Source organism: Stegastes partitus, unplaced genomic scaffold (genome assembly GCF_000690725.1).
Source record: "Stegastes partitus isolate 25-593 unplaced genomic scaffold, Stegastes_partitus-1.0.2 Scaffold3, whole genome shotgun sequence".
Lineage (NCBI taxonomy): Eukaryota > Metazoa > Chordata > Actinopteri > Pomacentridae > Stegastes > Stegastes partitus.
In genome coordinates this window covers 164850-186728 of record NW_007577734.1, presented here as the reverse complement: position 1 = coordinate 186728, position 21879 = coordinate 164850, and the positions used below count along the sequence as shown (strand labels likewise).

Here is a 21879-nt window from a genome sequence, read left to right as displayed (position 1 = left end):
TGGCGGCCCAACCACTTTGAGTTTTGTCTATAGCATCTGTTTTGTGTACTGACACAGTGGCTTTGCGATTGTATGGTGTTGGCTTTTCTGTGCACGTAGGCACTTGACGATTACAGCTAGATGTAGCGAAGCTTGGATCATTTCTCATTTTAGCTTGTTGCTGAACGAACTGCATGAAAACTGAAAAAGGGGGAAATGGTACACTTTGAGTTTCTTTGTAGTATTGAAGGAATTTTATTCATAGTCCTCATGTGAAGTTTGATGTAATGGAGTGTTTACTAGTATTCCGGTATACGGTGGGCTTACCTACACAGAGCATGAGTCTGTGATGGTAAACTGTTGGAATATATAATCTCCTTAATGCACTGACAGTTTAGTATTCACAAAAACACATTTAATGTCTACTAATGCATGAGTTGTGCTGATCTGAAGAAGAGGAAAGAAAGATTCAAGCAGGTCAAAGAGACCAAACTCAAGGAGGTTAAGCCAGGTCATATGATTACATGAAGCTGCCTGTAAAAGGGGCTGTATGTAAATATCGAAGTGAATATTGGTTAGTTAGCATAGAGTTGCTAATTAATGACAGGAGATAAGAGAACAATGAACAAAAGGTGGTGGAATTGGGGGTTTGTGACAGGAGGTAGGAGAACACATGATAAAAGGTAATGGAATCAAAGGATCGGATGACCATCAAAAGAAGAGAGAATGTCTTTCTTCATCAATATTGTGTCCCCACAATTGTCCACCTTTCCTGTAGGCTGAGGGGAAGTTTTTATCCTTTGGTCTTACCCCTCAAGCTGTGTCCAGATACGCAAGACCTGGTAGTGCACCATCGGCTTTAGGACACTGTAACTCTTAAAAGGATGTCACCAAGTTCTCTTAGCCTACCACTGTCTTGTTTGTTAGTCTTAGAAAGTCGTCTACCTTTTTTAAGAGTGCGTCCTCAATGCCCTCCGAGGTGCCACAACACTCCTCAAGGCACTGCCAGATCATTTTCACACCTGCAGAGAGATTGAGGGTGTGTACTGCACGAATCCTTTTAGCTTGTTCTGAAGATTTTGGTCCTAAACACTTTGGGAGAAGGTCTAGTTCCTCTCTAGCTGACGAGGCTTTCCATGCCCAATAGTTCTCAGGCTTTTCATTGAAATGCAGTTCGCCAGCACTGACTAGTTCTTTGCGGATGAGATACTTTGTGAAATCTTGTGCCCCAATTGACTCAGCTGAGTTGTTGTTTGGAGGTGGAAAGATGCGAGCTAGGGGGTTTAACAGATGGGTGTTTGTTGGACCCTTGGATTCTTTTTGTTCTTCTTTTATGCCTGATTTTTTTGGAGGAGGAACATACTAGGTTGCAGTTGTTAGTTGAAAAACTGACTGTTTCTCATTTCAGTGGGCTGTTGTGGCCTGATGGAAGCATCTGAAAAGAGTAACTCACAGTGTTGTGCAACATAGTCACTGGTGCGCTGTACTGTATCAAGAGGCTCAGCTTCAGTAAGAGGCCCTATGCTTCTCTCCCCGCTCTGATTCTCTGCTTCTTCATAGGCAGCAGCTTCTGCTTCAGCCACTGCTTTTTGAGATTTTCGAACGTGGAGGCTGGCATTTAAATCTGCCTTTTGTTTCATCAAGTTAGCCTCTTTTTCAGCAAAGGCTAGTTGAGCCTTGGCTGCTTGTGCTCTGGCGTTGGCCTTCGTGGTCGAAGACCCTGAAGATGATGATGCGTGGGACCGCCTGCTGGTAGCCCTGGACCTGGTGTCGAGGGGGGGTTGAAGGTTGCTGCATGTCCGATGGTTGGTCTGTAGCGTCTAGCTGCTCCGCGTCAAAGTTTGGACAATGCTCTGCGTCTGCTTCATTTTGCAGCTCATAGTCTCTCAGATAGTATCTTCCTGAACGTAAACTCATGTTTGCTCACTGTTGTTCTATGTTGCTTAAACTATTATGGACGCTGTAGGAGAGAGGAATAATGTTGTGGGACAGACAAAAAGTGAGTAAGAAAAACCCTAGATATGCTCCGAATTACAAATAAACTTTCTTGTGTTGATTCTTGGTTTGTTTCTTGTTTTTTTTATTTTGCCATTGAAATAGGCCATCACTTCACAAAATAACTTCATGACTAATGCTTTGTCTAGACCCATATTACATAAATCAATTTGGTCCTGTATTGTTAATTGTTAGAATATTGGATTTACTTAAAAGACTATTATGTGGGGTGGAATTGCTAGCTCTACGTTCAGCCCTCCTCCATTATTCGGGCTTGGGACCGGCAAAGTGACCCAAAAAGACACTCTGGCAGAGTTACTTAAGTTTTTTTATATCTTGGTTTTTTGTTTTTTTTTTTGCTTTTTAGGTTTTTTTGTTTGTTTTGTTTTTTGTTGTTGTTGTATATATGACTGTCATATATTAGTCATATATGAGAGGATGATCCTTTCATGTATGACTAATAAATGCACTTTAATTGATCAAATCATACATGACAGTATCAGCCTCTCGTATATGATTTGATTGTATTTATAAAACTATATATTAATCCTTATATATTCATTATAATGGTCTAAATCTGGTTTAAATGTCGACTCGTGGCAGACCATCATGCTCAGGAACAGATGGACCCCCAGGTTGAGGCCAAGATGGACCCACGCTGGGTTCGTCAACCTGTGAACAACCATCTTCCTGAGACAGCCTCACATCAGTACCACTGGTATCTGTGAGGGGGACCACAGTTGGCAGTTCTACCACAGCTGACGTTTCTACCACAGCTGGTGGTCCTTCCTGAGTTTGCAGTTTTTCCTGAGGCTGCAGTTCTTCCTCAACGGCCTCTGCTGGTCGGGGCCACCCAAGGACTTTCTTCATAAACCAGGACTTAACTTTGTCTTTTACAGGCTTCCTGGCCTTCAGGAGGTGATTGCCTTTCTCAGCTAGTTCTTTTTTTAGTCCAGAATTCTTCTTGCGAGCTTCATTTGCTATTCTGAGCAGTTTACTTGTGTCTTGCTCAAACTTGACATCGCTGTCATATAAACGTTTCTTCAAGCATTTGATCTCATTGTCTTGATTTTTGTGGACTTTTTCAAGCATTTCAACTTTCTGCCTGAGCCCATCAATAATGCCGTGCTTGCCTTCATCATCTGAAGCGTCTGTTTTTTTTGACACAGCAGGTGCTTGGCGCCTTTCCTGTTGCATCACAATTACTTAATATTGTAGTTTGCTCTTCTCTTGTTTCAGAATATTTAGGTTTTCCTGTAGTTTTTTCAAGAAGTCATCTTTTTGTTTGATTTTGACATTTAGCTTTTCTAGTTTTTAGTTGCCTCTATGTATTGCTTAAAGCTCTCCTTCTCTTCTGTTAACCTTTGCACTTGTGTGTCCTTACTTTTACCTACCCCCACCATTTATTTGTAATCGCACCTCATAACGTCATACTTCTCTTCTTTGCCTGCAAAGTAAGCGGTCTGTTCATTAAGCTCTTTTTGCAACTTTTGCAAGTTCTGATGACTAATCATAAGTTTCTTGTTTTTATATTGAGATGAATGAAATTAAGGTCCATTTTATCTTCTTTGTGGCGCATTTCAATGGCAACTAGAGCGCTCAAAGTATGTTCTTCTTGAGCTTCAGCCATCCACTTTTTGATGAGCTCAGTTAAACGTTTCACTTTCAGTTTGTGTTTGGAATCTCTTTCACAGAACTTTTTCTTTAATGTGGAACATGTGTCACATTTCTGTTTTTGTTCCATCCTTTCAGTTGGTACTTGCAGCTCTTCAGAGAGTTTCTCTATTTTGTCCTGCAGCTGCCTGCATCTCACTTCAGAGTCACTATTCTCTTTTTTAGATGGCACACTGCCATCTCATGCTGCTCCTGGTGGTCCAACAGACAGGAACGTCAGGAGGTATAAGAAGGCTGCACTGTAATTCCTACAGCACTACATGTACAGTTTTCCCTAAGGAGATTGTCTTATGTTCACATTTCTACTTATGTTTTTTTTTGTTTTGTTTTTGTTGTGCTATGCAGTGCTGTCTTTTCCTTTCTGTATCACAATGTCATGGTCTGTCAACAAATTACAGTAAAAACAGTAAAAGCGTCAATGTGAATGCAATTATTTTGCCATGCGATTATGTGCAATTCTCGGCTGTTTCCTACGTTATCAATTGCTTCTGTCATGTTGATCAAAATGTATTATAATGGGTCTCTATTGAATTGTCTCACCCCCCACAACATTTAGGCATTAGTTCATTGCATAAGTCTTTACATGCAAAATGGTTGAACAAGTTGTCACGATATGTCAAGCATATTTCTATACATTTCCATTAGACTTTTTTTTTTTGTAAATCTGTCCTGAATTTTTAAATTGCTCCCAGGTGAATATTGACTTTCTCTAATGAAGGGAAATGTGTGTAGCATTACATGATCAACCAGTTTTCTGAAATAGCTCAAAGGTGCATCTTTTGAACCATCAACTGGCAAGTATAATTATAGCCGGAGCAAAACGCAATGTTACAATGTCTGACAATGGAAGGGCAAGGAATTGGACGGGGTCAACAGCCAGAGAGGAGAAGAGGAAGAGGAGTGAGGCTGCATGGCAGAGGAGTTGGGAGGCAAAACAGAGGAAGAGGCAGAAGAGGCCAAGGACATATGCGCGTTCCTGCTCATTCTCAATCATGGGCTTACAATGGCCGAGGCTGGTCGAAGGGTGCAGATAAATGTTGGACGAACAACTGTGTCCTCAATTATTCCGAATTTTCATTGTCAGAACAGGTATGTAATCTACCAATGGGCACTGTAATACTGTATACTTTATGTAATGCTTCATACAATATTACAGTATTCCACTTGCATTCCACTTGGGCCATACAATACAGAGCGTCTTGTCACCTTTTTAGACACTCTCCACAGTGATCCCATCCCTGAACAAGAGAGGGGTCAGATTGGAGATGACTTGCCAAAGTATATGATAGTTTGGGACAATGTCAGTTTCCATCACTCCAACATCATCAGGCAATGGTTTGCGACCCACAACAGGATGCTGATAGCATTTCTCTCACCCTACTCCCCATTCCTTAACCCCATTGAGGAATTTTTCTCAGCATGGAAATGGAAAGTGCATGATCACCAGCCACTTACACAGATGACCCTTCTGGCTGCTACGGATGCAGCATGTGATGACATCACAGCAGATGCCTGCAGAGGCTGGATAAGACACTTTCTGTACCGCAATGACATGGTCTGTCAACAAATACCAGTACAAACAGTAAAAGCGTACATGTGAATCTTGTCCAGTCTCTTGCAATCAATCTCCCACATACAATAAGGTGTAACTCACAATTTCCAATAATTGTTATCAAAGATTCAGCCATAGTTTACATCAGAACATCCCTCCAGAGTACGCTGTTGTACTGACAACATGACTGAATAATTTGACTATCTTATCCGTACACATTGATACAAGGACTTGTCATTCTGATGGCACTGACATGTTCATTGACACAGATATTTATTTTTGAGAGATGAACTAAGGATTTTTGAGCAAGTAACTGTGTTTTGTAGGTGATCCATGGTGTTTTGCTATTTGTGCGAATTGTTTTGAGAAATGCCCTTACTGTTTTGCAAATGTCAAAAAAAAAAAAAAAAAAAAAAAAAAACTGGACAAGAACAGGAATATTCTTGCAGCTAGGGTTACAGTAAAATAACAAACAAAAAAAAAAAACACAAATAAAAAATATAAGAATTTGCCATACTTAAAATACATTAATTTTATACACACATGAGCGTGCACATACGCACATATGTATATATATATATTTTAACAATTTACTGTCCCCCCCCAATCACAAGGAAATTAGTTAATTTACTGGTTAAATCTATAAAAACAAAATCAAAATAAAATAAAATAAAATAAAACTGGCCAAAACTAAAAATAATGCCGACATCAAAGATCTGTGTTTTTGTAAATGATCTAATGGTTTATAAAGTTGACTGTAAAATTACACTATTGTGTTCTGTATTTTAACCAGCAATACATTGTTTAACAGATTTTTGCCATCATTTGAAAGAAAAATTATCACTGTTGAGTGTAAAGGATATGAAAAATAATTTGAATATATTTGTGGTTTTAATTCAGCAGATCTTTAAGGAAATTCCTGGTAAAAACAGCAACTTCCCAGCACAGCTATACATGGGTGTATTTTAAAATAATCTTTTTAAGACATACTAAATCAACCAGTTTCTAAACAAAAAAAAAAACCATCATGACCTTCCCTCTGTGTCTGTTTCAGGCTGTAGAGTTACAGAGTGATACCAGAACATCCTGAACCTCTGATGTTTTTAAATTTAGAATCATAGCTGTTCTTGAGCTGCTAAATTGCCTTTTGGTTAACCTTGTAACATTTAGTTATGAAGAGTGAAAAATTGTAAAGGCTAAATGCTGTATGATCTTTCATTTCAAATAAAAATAGAAATTTTAAATTATGTTTTGTTAACTTTTTCTTTATTAAACCAATAAAAAAATCAATATGCTTGATTCCACCTTCATTTTCAACTCCTGCTGTTTCTGACTTTTGTCATTGTAATATTCTCATAAAAGACCTGTATGACAGTTATGGCATGAACAAGCTGGGATGATGTCATAGAGGGAGGGTGCAGCAAGGCGGTGTAGTTTAACACTATCAGTTATTTGCACATGTCTATAAGTGTGTGCATGCTTTTTGCACATGCAGTGTCAGAATTCCTCTCTGCTGTATTGCAGCTTAGTGTATCACATTTAAAGCTCTTTGTTACATTAAAACCTTTTATTTTCCTTCAAGATGTTTTTTTCTATCTTTGTGGTCATTCTGGGTAAGCTGATCAACACAAACTGCACTACAGTTCACCTAATATTTCACAATTCCAAACTCTTGTAAACTTTTTTTTGTTTGTTTTTTCCTATCGCTGCAGGCTTGTGCTTCTGCAGCAAGGAGAGCAGTAAGTTAGCTTTATGATTTGTATGTGTGTGGTAAATGAATGTAATTTTGTAGCTGAGGATTCTTTGTGTTGAGTGTTTGTGCAGTTTTAGTTTATTTTTCTGCAGGTCCATCATTTCTGGGGCGTCCACAGCTTTACGGCCCCTCGGAGGCTTTGGCTAAAGAAGTTGTAGACTTTGAATGTAAAGTGTTGGACTACCCGAAAGATGAAGAAATCCTGCTGCAGTTATTCAAGTGAGCACATTCAATTTGCTCTCTGTATTAAAATGTTTTAAGAAATGATTGCAAATTCTTCAAATTGTCAACTTTTTCTAGGGTGGATGACCGTAGCCGGATGTTGGGTGAATACACCTCGCTGGAGGGGGAGGTCGCAGTCATTCCCATAGTGGTCAAAACTTTACATGAGGGATCCCTGGTGTGTGTGGCCAGTGCACAGAATAACTCAGAGATAGTTCCTACTGCCAGCCACCCACACTCCCTGAAGGTTGTTGGTGAGTTTTATAAGTAGCCTGCCTGTATCAGCATCATAGAGCATTTTATATGTTCATGTTTATCCAAGCTTTATGTTGTCTTCTGCATTTACTATCATGTCACTGCTTTTACTGTAAGCTCATTTTTGACCAAGTCTCTTTTTAAAAACAAAACTTTTACCTGGTAGAACTGAAGCCAGCCAGGGCTTGGTTAAAGTAGATATTTTAACTTAAAAAAATATATCATTTTCACTGGACCACAAAATTAACTGATGTTAAGTTTGTCTGCAACTGACATCAAAATCAACTGCTCTGTGAGGCAGCATGTGGGACTTAAAGTTGGTAAAAGTTCACTTTTGAACATTGCTCACCTACTTTCTAGCATCTGGGTCCATGTTTTGCAGCCCATGTTGTCATGATAGCATGGAAATAAAACCACAGACTGTATATAGAAGATGGACGTAACCTCCAGGGGCCTCATTTATCATCAGTGCGTACGTACAGATATGTGCGTAGAGCGTGCGTACGAACATTCCTACGCAAAGTATGGAATTTATCAACTTGTACTTATACGTAGGACTGTGCGTAAATATACGCACACCTCTGACCATGCGTACGCACGTAATCTAGCGGTAGAACAGTGAAACTACAAATAGAAAGCTTTCATGGATTTTGACCACCGGCACATTCCAGCATGAGGTTGGAGACATATGCATTTCCAGTCATCACTGAGCAGGATCAAGCCGGCAGTGTTGGATGCCATAACTCCCCTGGCCTCAGCCTACATCCAGTTCCTTTACAGTCATCACCAACGAGCCCAAATCAAACTGGGACTTAACGCCGTCGCTGGATTCCCAAACATAAGTGAAGCCATCGACTGCACCCACATCGCATTCAAAACAGCATCACTACACAAGCTTAATTTTGTAGATAGAAAAGGGTTTCACTCAATCAACGTACTGATAATTTGTGATGCGCATTTGTCGCTATCCAACGTTGTTGCCCGGCGGCTTGGAGGAATGCACGAGTCATTCATTGAGCAGAACAGCTCTGTGGATCTCCAAGCAGGAGCTGCTGAAGACGGTTGGCTTATTGGTGAGTGTGGAAATGTTTTAGCTGGACTTTATTTGGTTATTAAAACAAGTCATCTGTAGTGATCAGGGTTATCCACTGGGTGAACGTTCGGTATTAATTTGTCCTCCTCCAGTTGCAGCCATTTCTCTTTTATGGACAGTGATGCGTTTTTTTGCACTGAGCTTAACGTCAAACCACTTTTTAAAATTTTTGCCGGCGATCTCTCCTCTGACCCAACAGAAATAACTGCGGTGGTTATCTTGTCCCATGCAGTATTTTTTTCTTTCGCTGCTTATCCCAACATTTCACGCACCAAACAATATTTTCTGGTTTGCTTCAACCTCTCTGACAAGTACCTCGATCTCAGTTTCATAAAAGTTCCTCTTTTTCGCCGTTTTTGCCACGGTGATGACGACAGGTGAGGAAAAAATAAATCTTCACTTGCTTTATAAAGAGGCGTGTTATTGCCCTATATGGTGATTTGGAGGCATTCCTGAAGGCAACGTGCACGAGCACGGAGGTTAAGAACAAGTGGGATTTGTCAACACTGATGTGCGTACGACCCCTGTACGCACGTTTGATAAAATACGGATTTTTTTGTACTTAGGCACACTCTAAATTTCATTCGTACGACAGAATTTAGAACCTTTTCTACGCACTGATGATAAATGAGGCCCCTGGTCTGAAAAGTGAAGCCACTGCAGAGATGGGTTAGACCTGCTTGCCTTCTAACAGCCATTAGGGAGAGACTCCTTGGGTTGCAAATAGAAGTCAAGGGTCTTTTGTGGATTGAGCATTGCTTTTAAGGTTGCTGCTGCAAGAAGTTGTGGGACAGCATTATCTTCTGTCCTTCTGTAAAGTATAGACAACTTTGTAACAAGCATTCCTCACATTCTTTAGATTTTTCACATCAACTGTATGCAAAAGAGGGCTGCAAGGTGGCTCGGTGGTTTGCATCGTTGCCTCCCAGCAAGAAGGTTGTCGGTTTGCGTCCCGGTGAGGACACCCGGGATCTTTCTGCGTGGAGTTCACATGTTCTCCCCATGCAGTGTGGGTTCTCTTGGGGTTCTCTGGCTTCCTCCCACAAGGTCCAAAAACATGTTGAGGTTAATTGGTAATTCTAAATTGTCCGTAGGTGTGAATGTGAGTGTGCTTAGTTGTCTGTCTCTAAGTGTGGCCCTGCGATAGACTGGCAACCTGTCCAGTGTGTCTGCTAAGTTAAGGTAGCATGGATGTTTAATTGCATTCTTTCCATCAACCAGCACGAGGCGACTCCTCTGGTAATAAGTCTGATTGTATAGAAGTATATGAGAAAACAGCTTTACAGCTCTACTTCTAACTTGAATTGGTATCTCAGTAAACATTTCGCTCATGAGTTTATGGTCTCAATCACTGGTTTTAACTCTCATTCAATACAGCATGATCTTCATTTTGTAAAATCCTATTTCCATTGAGGGTAAAATAGACAAAAAAGTAGAAATTTAGGGTGTGGCTCCCTTGCGATTGGCATGCAGTCAATGAATACAATTTACTTTACTAGACTCTGGGGAGATTTTAACATATACGAAATATCAATGCATTACAGAGTCATAATGAAAGGGTATAAACAAACTTTTCTGCAGTTGGAGGCATCTTGACAACAATCCTACAGACATCTGATTTAAAATGGTTGTCTGAAAACAAAATATTTTTGGGGTCAAATGGGATTTTGATATTGCAGTACTAAGAGTGACCACTGGAAAAGGTTGGCAGTAAGGCCAAGTGGCAGCATCGTAGCGGCTTCCTTTATTCATTCACTGGCTGTAGGCACAGTGTTGCTTTGAGTTCAACGGCAATATCATACAGTCATGCTCACAATGAGAATGCTGTGCTGATGTTCAACAGGTACAATAGTTACCAAAGCCTGACTGATAAATTGGTTGGCCAGTATTATCAATTAATATTGGCTTGTCACTGATATTTTGGTACTGTTGTATATGTTGTTGTATTTGCCGATCTGAAACCTTTTATTTGCATAACATAATACAGAATGTGATGCTTGTTGTCATTTAGACATAGTTTTTCAAATTTTTAACTCATAACTAAAATGTTGCATTGCTAGCATGACTAAAAACCAGCAGAATCAGTTTTGGACACCAAGTTTCCGAGTTCAATGATAAGAAAGATGCAGCAAAAAAACAATTAAGAAATCAGTTGACAATATAATTATCAACAGATCCTAAAATCACTCTCTGTGTTTTTGAAATCAAGAGGTCAAATTTAGAAAACAATCGATCCTCACTGTGCTAACAATAAGAATTCCTACAGTTTTAAAATAAGACCAGGATATCAATCTGTTGCCGTGTCTGTCCTGCAGAGCCAGTGAATGGTGCACAGATTGTCCATTCAGGTCCAGTGGAGCTCTATGAGGGGAATACACTGGAGCTACACTGTGAAGTCACTGCTGGAAATTATGTCTCCTACAAGTGGCTGCTCGATGGTCAGCTCATCTCTCAGTCTCCTTTCCACTATGTTGCAGAAAACCACCTCAGGATCAGCAGGTCAGTGGAATATCATTGAGACAATCCTGCAGGTGCTACTGTTCCAATTTGTCTGCGAGCATGTGTAGATCTACAGTGGTACCAGGTGGTTGCTATGGTGTTTCTGGTGGATGTTAAGGTGCATTAATTTGTGGTGTGTAAACATTTTAAAAGGAATAACGTACTTATTGGCCTTTTTCCTTAAGTTATCTTTAAAACTGATACCAGTCTGAGATTTCTGTGTTACTTATGTGGCTAGAGTTAAAGATTTTATTTGTTTTCTGGGATTTTCCTCTTACTTCAGTATGTTCTTCTAACAACCAACCAAGTACATAACAACCAACCAACTTAAAGCTGCAGTATAACTTTTATATTCAAGTAACCACAGTAATAAAATTAAAGCACATTAATATGGAGCAAACTTACATGGACCTATTAGTTGGCAAGAAAACAGTTATTTGAATATTAAGGAGTAATTCACATATTAGGGATTGACTTAAATTAGCCGGGGCTACACTTGTGCAACAATTTCCCTGTGGCACCCACCAAAGGGATCAATAAAATTCTATCTAATCTAATCTCTAAAGAGTTACATTTCAATGACAAATGAAAGATAAAATTGAGGTTTTTATGAAGAACTAACACTTATAATTGCTCTTACATAAGCTATTCATTGGCATGACATAAATACTGTCATGGCATAGATTAAAGTACTAAAAATCTGTCCAATACTACCCAAGAAAAAAGTCACAAGTGCTCAAAGAATAATAGTCTGTGTCACCCTCAGGACTTCTTCTGAGGACAGCGGCTCCTACATGTGTGTGGCGACCAACACTTTCAACAAAACAAGGGTCTTCAGCTCCTACAGCTCTGAAGTTGTGTTTATTGTCAAAGGTTAGCTGTCATATCTGGTACAGAAACTGTCTTGGTGCAATTTTTTTAGGAGATATGAAATGGTTTATATGGAATACAACAAAATAACATCCTTCTATGTGTTGTTCCTTCAGACTTGGTGTCAAGCCCTAACGTCTCCTTTACTGTGCTAAAGGAAGACTCCCAAAATTATTCTGCTGCGGTCACCTGTAAGTCAACAAGAGGAACTCCTCCCATCACCTTTTCCCTCTACAATAGGACAGAACTGATCACAAATATGACAACTGATGATAGACAAGCTACATTTAAAGTTCCACTGGTCCTGGACAAGCACTTAGGATACTTCCAGTGCCAAGCAAACAATGGAAACCGAACCGCATACAGTCAGCGGTTGCCTTTAGAAGTTGGTATGTCACTTGTTTAACAGTAACACTGCAGCCGGCATTACTTTTTGCACAATACTCCATTTTTTTTCTTCATATCTCTATCAACAGTTCCAGTTGGTGGGTCAGTGATGATGCAGTACGACTTTGACTTTGGAGAAAACTATGCCATCGTAGGTCTGAGGTTCTACTGCAAGTTAGAGAAGGGATCTCATCCGCAGTTCCAGTGGTTCCTCAACAAAACACGTCTACATGACAGAGGAAGCTTCTACTACGTATGGAACCAGCATCCAAAACAGTCTATGCTCCAGCTGTCTGTCGGGAGGAGCAGCACTGGGACATACCACTGTGAAGTGTCAGACAGCTTTGACAACACCACTGCCATAAGCAGCAAGAGGCAGTATTTGGATAAAGATGGTACAGTTGACCTGCTGCTGTTGTACTGAGTAAAACATCCTTGTGACAGCTGATTCCATCTTTACTTTACTTTCTGCTCCTGCAGTGCTGAACCGCCTTCCCATCTTGGTGGTGGCAGTTGTCTTTGGATGCTTCACAGCCCTGATTCTTATGGTGTCCATTTGTTGCTGCATTGGAGTGATGTTCAGTGAGTTCAGTGTCTGTTTTTATTTGGTGTTGCTCCTACTCATTTCCTACTGAGAAATAACAAAATTAACTCTTCTTTCAGGGCAGAGGCAATATGGAGAGAAGTCTCTGTGAGTTATTTCTTTGTTTTTTTTTTTTCTGCCTCAAAAAATGATAACCACATCCTAGGCGCCTCAGTAGAAGGCAGCTGGAATTTCTTTTTGGGACTTGAAGATGTTTCACTTCTCTTCCAAGAGGTTTCTTTAGTTCTGACTAACTGATAGGGAGTCCCAGATATACATTGTCACCCCAAAATCACAGGGCTAATGGCCCAGTAGGTGTGAATGGTTGTGAAACTGCCAGGTGAGGAATGACTCAGGGAGTTAATAGTGAAACTTTTTGAGGGGAGAGATCTCAAGACTGCATTATAAGTAGCTGATAAGTGGTGTTGTAGAACTCCTCCTCTGTTTAGAGATGGCTGTTCCAGTTTAACTAAGACAGCTTCCTTCTCTCCTTTTTCAAACCATCAGTCTTCTCTTTCCAGAAACTAAACATTTCAGTCCTCAAAGGAGTTTCCCTTATCCTTTAGATACAGGTGGACACTGAGTTTTATCGGTTGATTAAATCTCCCTATAGGTCTGAGCACTCCTCGCTGCATTGTAGTGCATATTTAACATTGTTTAGCTTGTGTTTGGGTGTTTTAGCCTGAGGGAGAACCAGTTTTTGTCTCAGAGTGTTGCTGAGTTTGCTGGATTTACTGAACAAAAGGTGAAATGTCTCCAAGAACCTAAAAGAGAACCAAAACCTTCAAGAACCAAGAATGAAAAATCCAGTTGCTTCCTGTTGAACCTGTTATGATTACCACAACCTGGAAGAATCTGCACAGACATGATGACCACAGTTCCTATGAAGTTGCTTCCTCCTCTTGCAACAAGAACTGTGCTGCTTAATCCTCAGTCAGGTTTTCTTTTTTGCTTTTTTTCTGAGAAGTAACAATTTGGCAGTTAATGATTAGATTAGATTGGATTAGATTAGGTTAGATTAGATTAGATAAAACTTTGTTTATCCCTTTGGTAGGGTACCTCAGGGAAATTGTTGTTCTAGCAGCAGCACAACACCAACAAAGACATTAGCANGGGCATGGTGTGTAAGGGGCCGGAGGACGTGGTGTGTAGGGGGCGTGGTTTGCTGCGGCTTCGGGGACAGCACCGGCTGCAGTCAGGTATTATTGCCTGAATCGGCATTGACATCTTCTTCTTCTTCCTGTTTTATTGGCGCGCATTGCCTTCTTCATCTTCTTCTACTGCTTCTCTACCTGTGCACCACCATACCAACAGCAGGCGGGGGATTGGTGTGTAAGGGGCCGGGGGGGCGTGGTGTGTAGGGGGCGTGGTTTGCTGCGGCTTCTGGGACAGCACCGGCTGCAGTCAGGTATTATTGGCAGGATCCGATCCAATAGGAAGGGTATGTCTGCAGAGCCGGAGACCGCATGTACAGGGCTGCTCATAGAGGGCTGCACGTAGAGGGCTGTTCTCCTTTTCTACGGCAGTATAAGTGCACGGCTTCTAGTTCGGGTGCGCGACGTAGTTTTAAAGGGGGATTGCACTCAAAATATACTTCCAATTTAAAAAAAATAAAAAAATTTAAGAAGAGTATTTTTAACCTGTTTCCGCTCCCATGGCCCGCTGGCGGGATGTGACCACTTTCTAAAAACTTTGCAGCCATATGTGCTCGCTCCACAATCACGTTTCCCGACAATATACACATCAAATGAAAGCTCAGAGTCTCCTCTTTCCGATGATATAAACCTTTTTGACCTGCAGCAACCACAGCGTTGACACAAAGAGCTTTTTGTACAGAAAAGCAAAATGTTAAAATCCGACTTTTCTTACTTTTGAAGGCTCTCTGCAGCTCAAACATTGCTCATTCCTCACCAGCTTGGTCTCATTCTGTCCGGACAGAACCAGTGAACATAATCCCGTAAAATAATTTGGTCCGTAAAACGCATTAGATCCTCAAAGGCACAAATTCTGAAATAATATCTTCCCAGCTTGAGATCAGCTGTTTTATTCATTTCTTCTGGCAAAATCAGGCTGAATCTATTTTAGATCGCGTTGAAAGCACTACAGTCAGCTAGACGGACGTCTCAGCTTTTTGATTGACACCTAGTTTGGCCAATACGAGGGCTTTGGGGGTGAGTGACAGCCTGAAGAGCCAATGGAGTGTCTCAGACAGTCAACCCGGTACGGACAAGTTCCACCCTTGTAGATTCGACCAGTGGGGTTNTGTTATTGAAGTGTTAAACCGCACACCCATGATGGACCTCATATTTACACACCATCACGAGATGGCAGGATCGTTTGAGAACTGTTAAGCTGTGTGGAAGAGATTGGCCTTCTCACAAAAAGGATACAGGTGAATCCTGATACAATTCAAAAATAAAGCCTTTGGCGTTTCAAGCCATTAAGATGAGTGACATGGCTGTAGCTGTCAATCAAATTGAAGTGGAAAATGAATGTGTTAAAAGACCCATCAAAGTCACTGTTAAAGCACTGGAAGCAAAAATAATATCACAACAAAAGGAAAGGATTGCAAAATAAAGAAACTCCATAAACTAACAAAGTGAGTTGAGCAACTAATGACTTCAACAGAAAATGTGTCCGAGGTGCAATCAATGTGTGAAGTGTTCTTAAAGCTATGTAAGGAAACCAAAGAGTTACATCAATCATTGAAACCAATATTACCTGAGGATGAAATTTTAAGCAAGATGAATGGTTTGAAACCTGAATTAAATGTAGTAAAGAAATAATACAAAAAATGGAAGAGTGGTTGTTTGATAAAAAGGAGCAATGTCTGCATGTCTAAAAGCATAGGCTGAAAGGGCTGCCCTCAAAGACAAACATGAACTGGAAGCTCAGGACGGGCAAATCAGACAGAAACAGGAACTGCTTGAATTGCAAATTGCTGCTCACACTGCAAAGGTTGCTGTATTGAGGTATTCTGATGTTCAGAGCTCCAGAGCCCATTCAAGTGGAATGAATTCATATCTGGAAAGGTCAAAACGCAAAACATCTCTCAGATCCTCTGCTATGGAATTTGTCCCATAAAGTTCAAACCATCAGTTCCATCATCCATCCACATGAGGCAGCAATACTGCAATTCCAATTAAGGCACAGCCCAAACATTTAAACCAGCAGTTCATTCATCCACCTACAGGAGACAACAAACCTGCCATGTCAAGGGGTGCAAGACCCAAGGAAACTGTTGTATCGATGTTGGATCAAAAATTCATGCTCTGAATTCAAAACCAAGCACGTTTCAAGACTTTCAGGAAACACATCTTGTACATCACACACAGGAATCCACCATGCATTTCATGCAGGAACCCATTCAATGTGCTAACCTCATGCAAACCAGTACAGACCAAGGCAATCACCTTGCCATCATGCATCAGCAAAATGACATTACAACAGTCCTCATTGTCATTAACCCCAAGAGATATACCAACCTGTGATGGAGACCCACTTGAGTACAATGCATTTATCGGAGCTTTTGAGCATGTAGTTGAAAGAAAGGCTGCCAGCAGCATAGATGGTCTGTACCTTTTGGAGCAGCATAGTAAACGACAACCAAGAGAACTTGTTAAGAGTTCAATACATGCCACCTGTCAGGTGGCATGTGTTGGAAACTCTTAACAAGAACTCTTACAAGAATGCCTTGGTAATGAGCAAAAAATAGCCACTGCATATATGGAAAAAGCACTTGGATGGCCACCAGTAAAATCAGAGGACATCAAGGCTTTGCAAGCTTTTGTCTTGTTTCTCTGTGTCTGCTGTAATGCTATGGAGCATGTCAGTTACATGTCAGAGATGAATATGCCAACCAACATGTGTGCTATTGTCCTGAAGCTACCTTATAAACTGAAGGAAAAATGGAGAAACATTGCTTATGAGCTGCAGGAGAGGCACCGTCGTCAAGCAGGTTTTACTGATGTTGTCAACTTCATTGAGAGACAAGTGTCTATTTCTTCTAATCCAGTCTCTGGAAACATTCAGGACACAGTCATCTCACCACCAAAGCACAGAAAAAATCGACTTCTTATGAGAGAAAGATGCTTGTTTTGGGTGTTTATCTGTTGGACACATGAGTAAAGACTGACTGGTGTCTGTCTTGCAAATTGTGTAACTTGAAGCATCCAACCATTTGTCAAGAACTCACGCTCAGAACAGGTGAACAAAAATGTTCGACACAGACAGGTTCAGACAAAAGGCAGGTTTATTACCAGGCAGGGTTCGGTACACAGGAGATCCGTCAGACAGGCAGAGGTATCCAAAAACGAGAGGCAAAAGGCACGGTCAAAAACAGAAACGAGGTCGTATACAAACAGACTATGACTTGACTATGGCTATGAAGAAATGCTGGGACGAGGCTAGTGAAGTACAATGACTTGGCAGCAAGACTGTGAGACACACAGGGTAATATACACGAGGTAATGAGGGAAGATGGGAAACAGGTGAGGGAAACCATCGGGGAGCAGGTGTGATGAGAGGGGGGCAGGGTGTGTGGGAAGTGAATCTACATCAGATACAACAGGTTAGTGATTTCAAAATAAAACAGGAAGGAGAAGATATAAAATGTCCAAACATAAAGCAGAAACTTGACGGACATGACAGTACACCCTTGGTTCTTGGTTGAGTCGTTCAGTTTGACCATTTGACTGTGGGTGAAAACCTGATGATAGACTGACTGTGGCCCCCAGCAAACTGCAAAACTCCTTCCAGAGCTTGGAGATGAAGTGGGGCCCTCAGTCGGAGACCACATCCTCTGGGAACCCACGGATTCTGAAAACGTGATTGATGAGGGCCTCTGCTGTTTCTTTGGCTGAGGGAAGCTTGGGAGAAGTGAGATGAAGTGCACCATTTTAGAGAGTCTATCCACAACTGTTATAACCACAGTGTTACCACTAGAGGGAGGGAGACCCGTGACCATGGGCGTTTGGGCACCGAGAGGGATTGAAGCTCCCCTTGTGGTCTCTGATGGGACACTTTGAACATGGCGCATGCTGTACAAGCATTGACATATTCTGTAATATCTTGTTTCATGTTGGGCCACCAAAAATGCTGCTGTACCACCGACAGAGTCTTAAATCTTAAGTATTACGTAAATCAAGCTTAGTAAAAATGTTGGCCGCGTCAAGGAGCTCGAAGTCTGTGGAGATGAGTGGCAGGGGGTACCTATTCCTGATTGTGACATCATTGAGCCCCCGATAGTCTATGACTTAGGGGGACTTATCTTTTTTGTCCACGAAGAAGAATCCTGCTCCTGCAGGCGAGGACGAAGGACGGATAATCCCTGCAGCGAGCGTATCCTGGATGTACTCCTCCATGGCTTGGCATCCTGGGGACGAGAGAGAGTACAGCCTACCCCTAGGCGGGGTAGCTCCTGGTAAGAAGTCAATGCTGCAGTCATAAGTCCGGTGAGGGGGCAAAGATTTGGCCTTTAATTTGCTGAAGACCAAAGCTAGGTCATGATAACAGGTGGGTACTCCTGAAAGGTCAGGGTTATCGTGAACTGGCGTGGACGGAGGAGGAAAACATGACTTACAACAACTCTGGTCCCACGGCTGAACCTGTCCTTTGACCCAGTCAAAATTCAGATTGTGTTTGATTAACCAGGGGTGTCCCAGGTTGGCTAAATGAGACATGGCTGGGAAAATGTGAAAACTAATATCCTCTGTGTGATTATCAGGGAACGTGATTTTTATGGGTTGAGTACAGTGAGTAATGTGGCCCAGAGGGCTGCCATCGACGGCTTTCACATCAAGGGGGTGTTCCAAGCAAAGCTGACGCAGGCCCAGACTCCTGACCAGAGAAAAGTTCATGAGGCTAGCATCAGAGCCTGAGTCAATGAATGTAGGTACCAACATGGATGCAGTGTCAGAATAAAACTTGACTTTGACTTCAAAGTGGACTGGATTATGAGTCATGGTGTTCTGACTCACCCTTATTGCAGCTTTGGCGCCATATTTAGCGGTCTTGGTAGGACAATCTGCCACCTGATGTCCTAAAAGCCCACACTAGAAACAACGCCCATCTCTGTGCCGGCGCAGGCGCTCCTCATGGGGGAGACAGGTGTTTCCCAGCTGCATGGGCTCTTCCGTGACATTGGCTGGTGGGAAGACGGAGACCGGAGGCGGCCGAAGTCTGTCCGGCCGGTTCGACGTGGAGCCTCTGCAGTCCTGGTGAGGCAAAGCACGCACAAGGAGACGTCACTGGTCCTGATCCCGCTCTGCGAACCTCTTATCGATCTTGATGGCAAGAGCGATGAGGAATGAAACAAAGCGCTTTCACACCTTTGTGGCCAGTAGTATCTCTGCTATAAGAGAAGCTACTGCTGTCTCACAATGGAGATATGTGGATACCAAACAGAACCCAGCTGACGAGGACTCTCGTGGGGTTAAAGTTGAGTATCTTCTCACATCCAGCAGATTGATCCATGGCCCAGACTTTCTTTTCAAGAATGAAAGGGCGTGACAACCCAGAGGTCAAAGGAGAGGCCATAGTGAACACTGTGAGCATCAACGATGCACCAAATGCAACACATGTCAACAAGGAGGCACAGACTGCAACAACCCAGCTGATCACCTACTTCTCTTCATGGAAAAGGTTAAAGACTTCACTGAGGTGAGGGCAGGCTGCAGCCTCATCAAGCACTACGGAGTTATCTTCGCCTGTATGGCCAGTAGGGCAGTGCATTTGGAAATGGCATACTCACTGGACACTAGTTCCTGCATCCATGCGTTGTGCAGATTCATGTCCAGAAGAGACCAAGTATCACACATCAGATCAGATAACGTAACCAACTTTGTGGGTACAGAACATGAGCTGAGAGAAGCTCTGTCTGAGCTTCAACACTCCCACTGCATCACATCATGGTGGAGCATGGAAAAGGATCATTTGCATCGTCAGAAAAGTACTGAACTCTGTACTTCAGCAGCAACACACAGATGATGAAGGATTGCAAACCCTTCTATGTGAGGTGGAATCCATATTGAATGACCATCCCCTAACAAAAGTCTCAGATGATCCCAGTGATTTAGAACCGTTGACTCCAAGTCACATCTTGTAGAAAGGCAAACCCACTTTGCCAACTAGCCTTTTTGAGAAAAGTGACCTATACACCAGACGATGCTGGAGGCAAGTTCAATTCCTCGCAGATTTCTTCTGGCACAGATGAATTCGAGAACACTTACCCCTGTTACAGGCAAGACAGTGGTGGACAAATGACAAGACAAGCATTGTTGTAGGAGACATTGTTCTTGTGGCGGACTCTACTGCTCCTTGTGGATCCTGGTTGTTGGGGAAGGTACTGCAGACTTTTCCTGACACACGAGGACTGGTGCGGTCTGTTAAAGTCCAGACCAAATGGGGGGGCCGAGTGAGCACTTGGTTGCTAGGGTTACCTGCACACCTGTGGGCATAGGTAGCAATCAGCCAGACAGAGGCTAGATAAGGGAGACACAGGTGATCAGTGTCAGGGATTTGAGCCAGGGGAAGCCACACAGTTTTTCAGCTGTGCCTGTGTGTGTGACCATCTGAATGGGCGTTATAGTATTTTGGGGGTTTTTTTTGTATATGGGCTCATTTTTAAGTCGTTCGGCAGCCCGCCTTTTGTAGGTGTTTTTTAAGATTTGCACATAATGTTATTGAAGTGTTAAATCGCACACCCATGATGGACCTCATATTTACACACCATCACGAGATGGACATGTCTTCAAAATCCCTCAAGTGGCATTTTTTGAAGGTAGATTGCTGCTACAGTGCTGTTGCCTTCTTCCTGTTTTCCTCATCATGCTCCATCACCGGACTGTATGCAATATTTTGACACTTTGGCAATTTAGTTACTGTATGCTTCGTTGTTGTTGTTGTTATTAGTGCCACGGGCTGAGCCCGAGGCCACTATTGTTATCCTGCGTGTTTTTTCTTATTTTTCCTCTTCCGTACAAATTTTCGCCGGCCTACTCCTCCCACAGATTTCAGAGCACCCACACAAATTATACATCAAAACGTGCGGCTCGATCGGGAATTGTGTGATTACATACAGATTTACAAAAATCGAATTTTTCGCGACACAATTCGCAAAAATGTCACAAAAAACGTCCCATTGAAAATGAATGGGACGGATGAAAAAATCACACAAAATTACGCTACTTTTCAAACCTCCACTGCTCAGGCATACTTTCACCTAGAGACTCCATTTCAACTTTAAAATGTCGACGCGCCCTTCCCCTATTTCAAAGTGTTTCTACTTTTTCATATCTTCAATCGTTTCTTCATGACAAGCTCTCAAGTTTTGAAACTTTTTCACCCCTTTTCAGCCTTTACAATGGGTGTGTATGTGGTCCTTTAGAGTGAGTGATGACATCACTAGAGTGGGAGCTCAGAAAAATCTCACACAGTAAATCTTTTTTTAACTTGTCATCCTGGCCACAGTTTTTAAATGACAGTCATCATTTTTACACCAAAACGTAAGAAAATTTGTCCTCCCTCTCACAATGCCAGTTTGAAAGCCGACAGAACTAAGTTTGAGGGGGTTTTGGACGTTCTTTCAAAAGTCTCTCTTGCTTCCCATCTGCACCCATTCAAAGACGGCGACTGGTTTTTCTCAAGGACCAGAAATGTACACATTTCTTCTCAAATGATTGTGCGCTTATTTTTTGCTCTGGAAAAACAAAAAATACATCTCTGTAATGCCCAAGGTCTTGGCTTTCTGACACTTGGTATTAAATAATAGTACCACTAATAGCCGCTCTCGGCTCTGCGCATGAGCAGTAGTAAATGAGGCCGGAAACGTTGTGAACTGCTGCGGGATCGAGAAGGGCCTGACTGCATCCGGAGCTAAGGCACAGCCCCTACAAACCACACCCCTACAAACTACGCCCACATGACCCTACGTGGCTGTGGGGTTCCACAGCATGTCTAATGTAAACAGAAGGGAAATAAAGCAATAATGCAATAACGGGAGCAATTTTACCAACTTT

General features: G+C 42.0%; 1 protein-coding gene across 1 annotated transcript in view; it reads left to right on the top strand.

Moving 5' to 3' along the window:
- The first annotated feature begins 6790 nt into the window (after nt 1-6790).
- The window catches only part of LOC103353454 (uncharacterized), a 19797-nt gene continuing 4708 nt past the window's right edge, over nt 6791-21879 (top strand). Inside the window, exons 1-10 of the mRNA XM_008276447.1 lie at nt 6791-6813; nt 6913-6939; nt 7046-7172; nt 7254-7429; nt 10839-11022; nt 11789-11895; nt 12009-12083; nt 12369-12674; nt 12760-12861; nt 12943-12970. Coding sequence (XP_008274669.1) covers nt 7273-7429; nt 10839-11022; nt 11789-11895; nt 12009-12083; nt 12369-12674; nt 12760-12861; nt 12943-12970 — 959 coding nt within the window. The 5' untranslated portion in view covers nt 6791-6813; nt 6913-6939; nt 7046-7172; nt 7254-7272. The remainder of the gene's footprint in view (nt 6814-6912; nt 6940-7045; nt 7173-7253; nt 7430-10838; nt 11023-11788; nt 11896-12008; nt 12084-12368; nt 12675-12759; nt 12862-12942; nt 12971-21879) is intronic.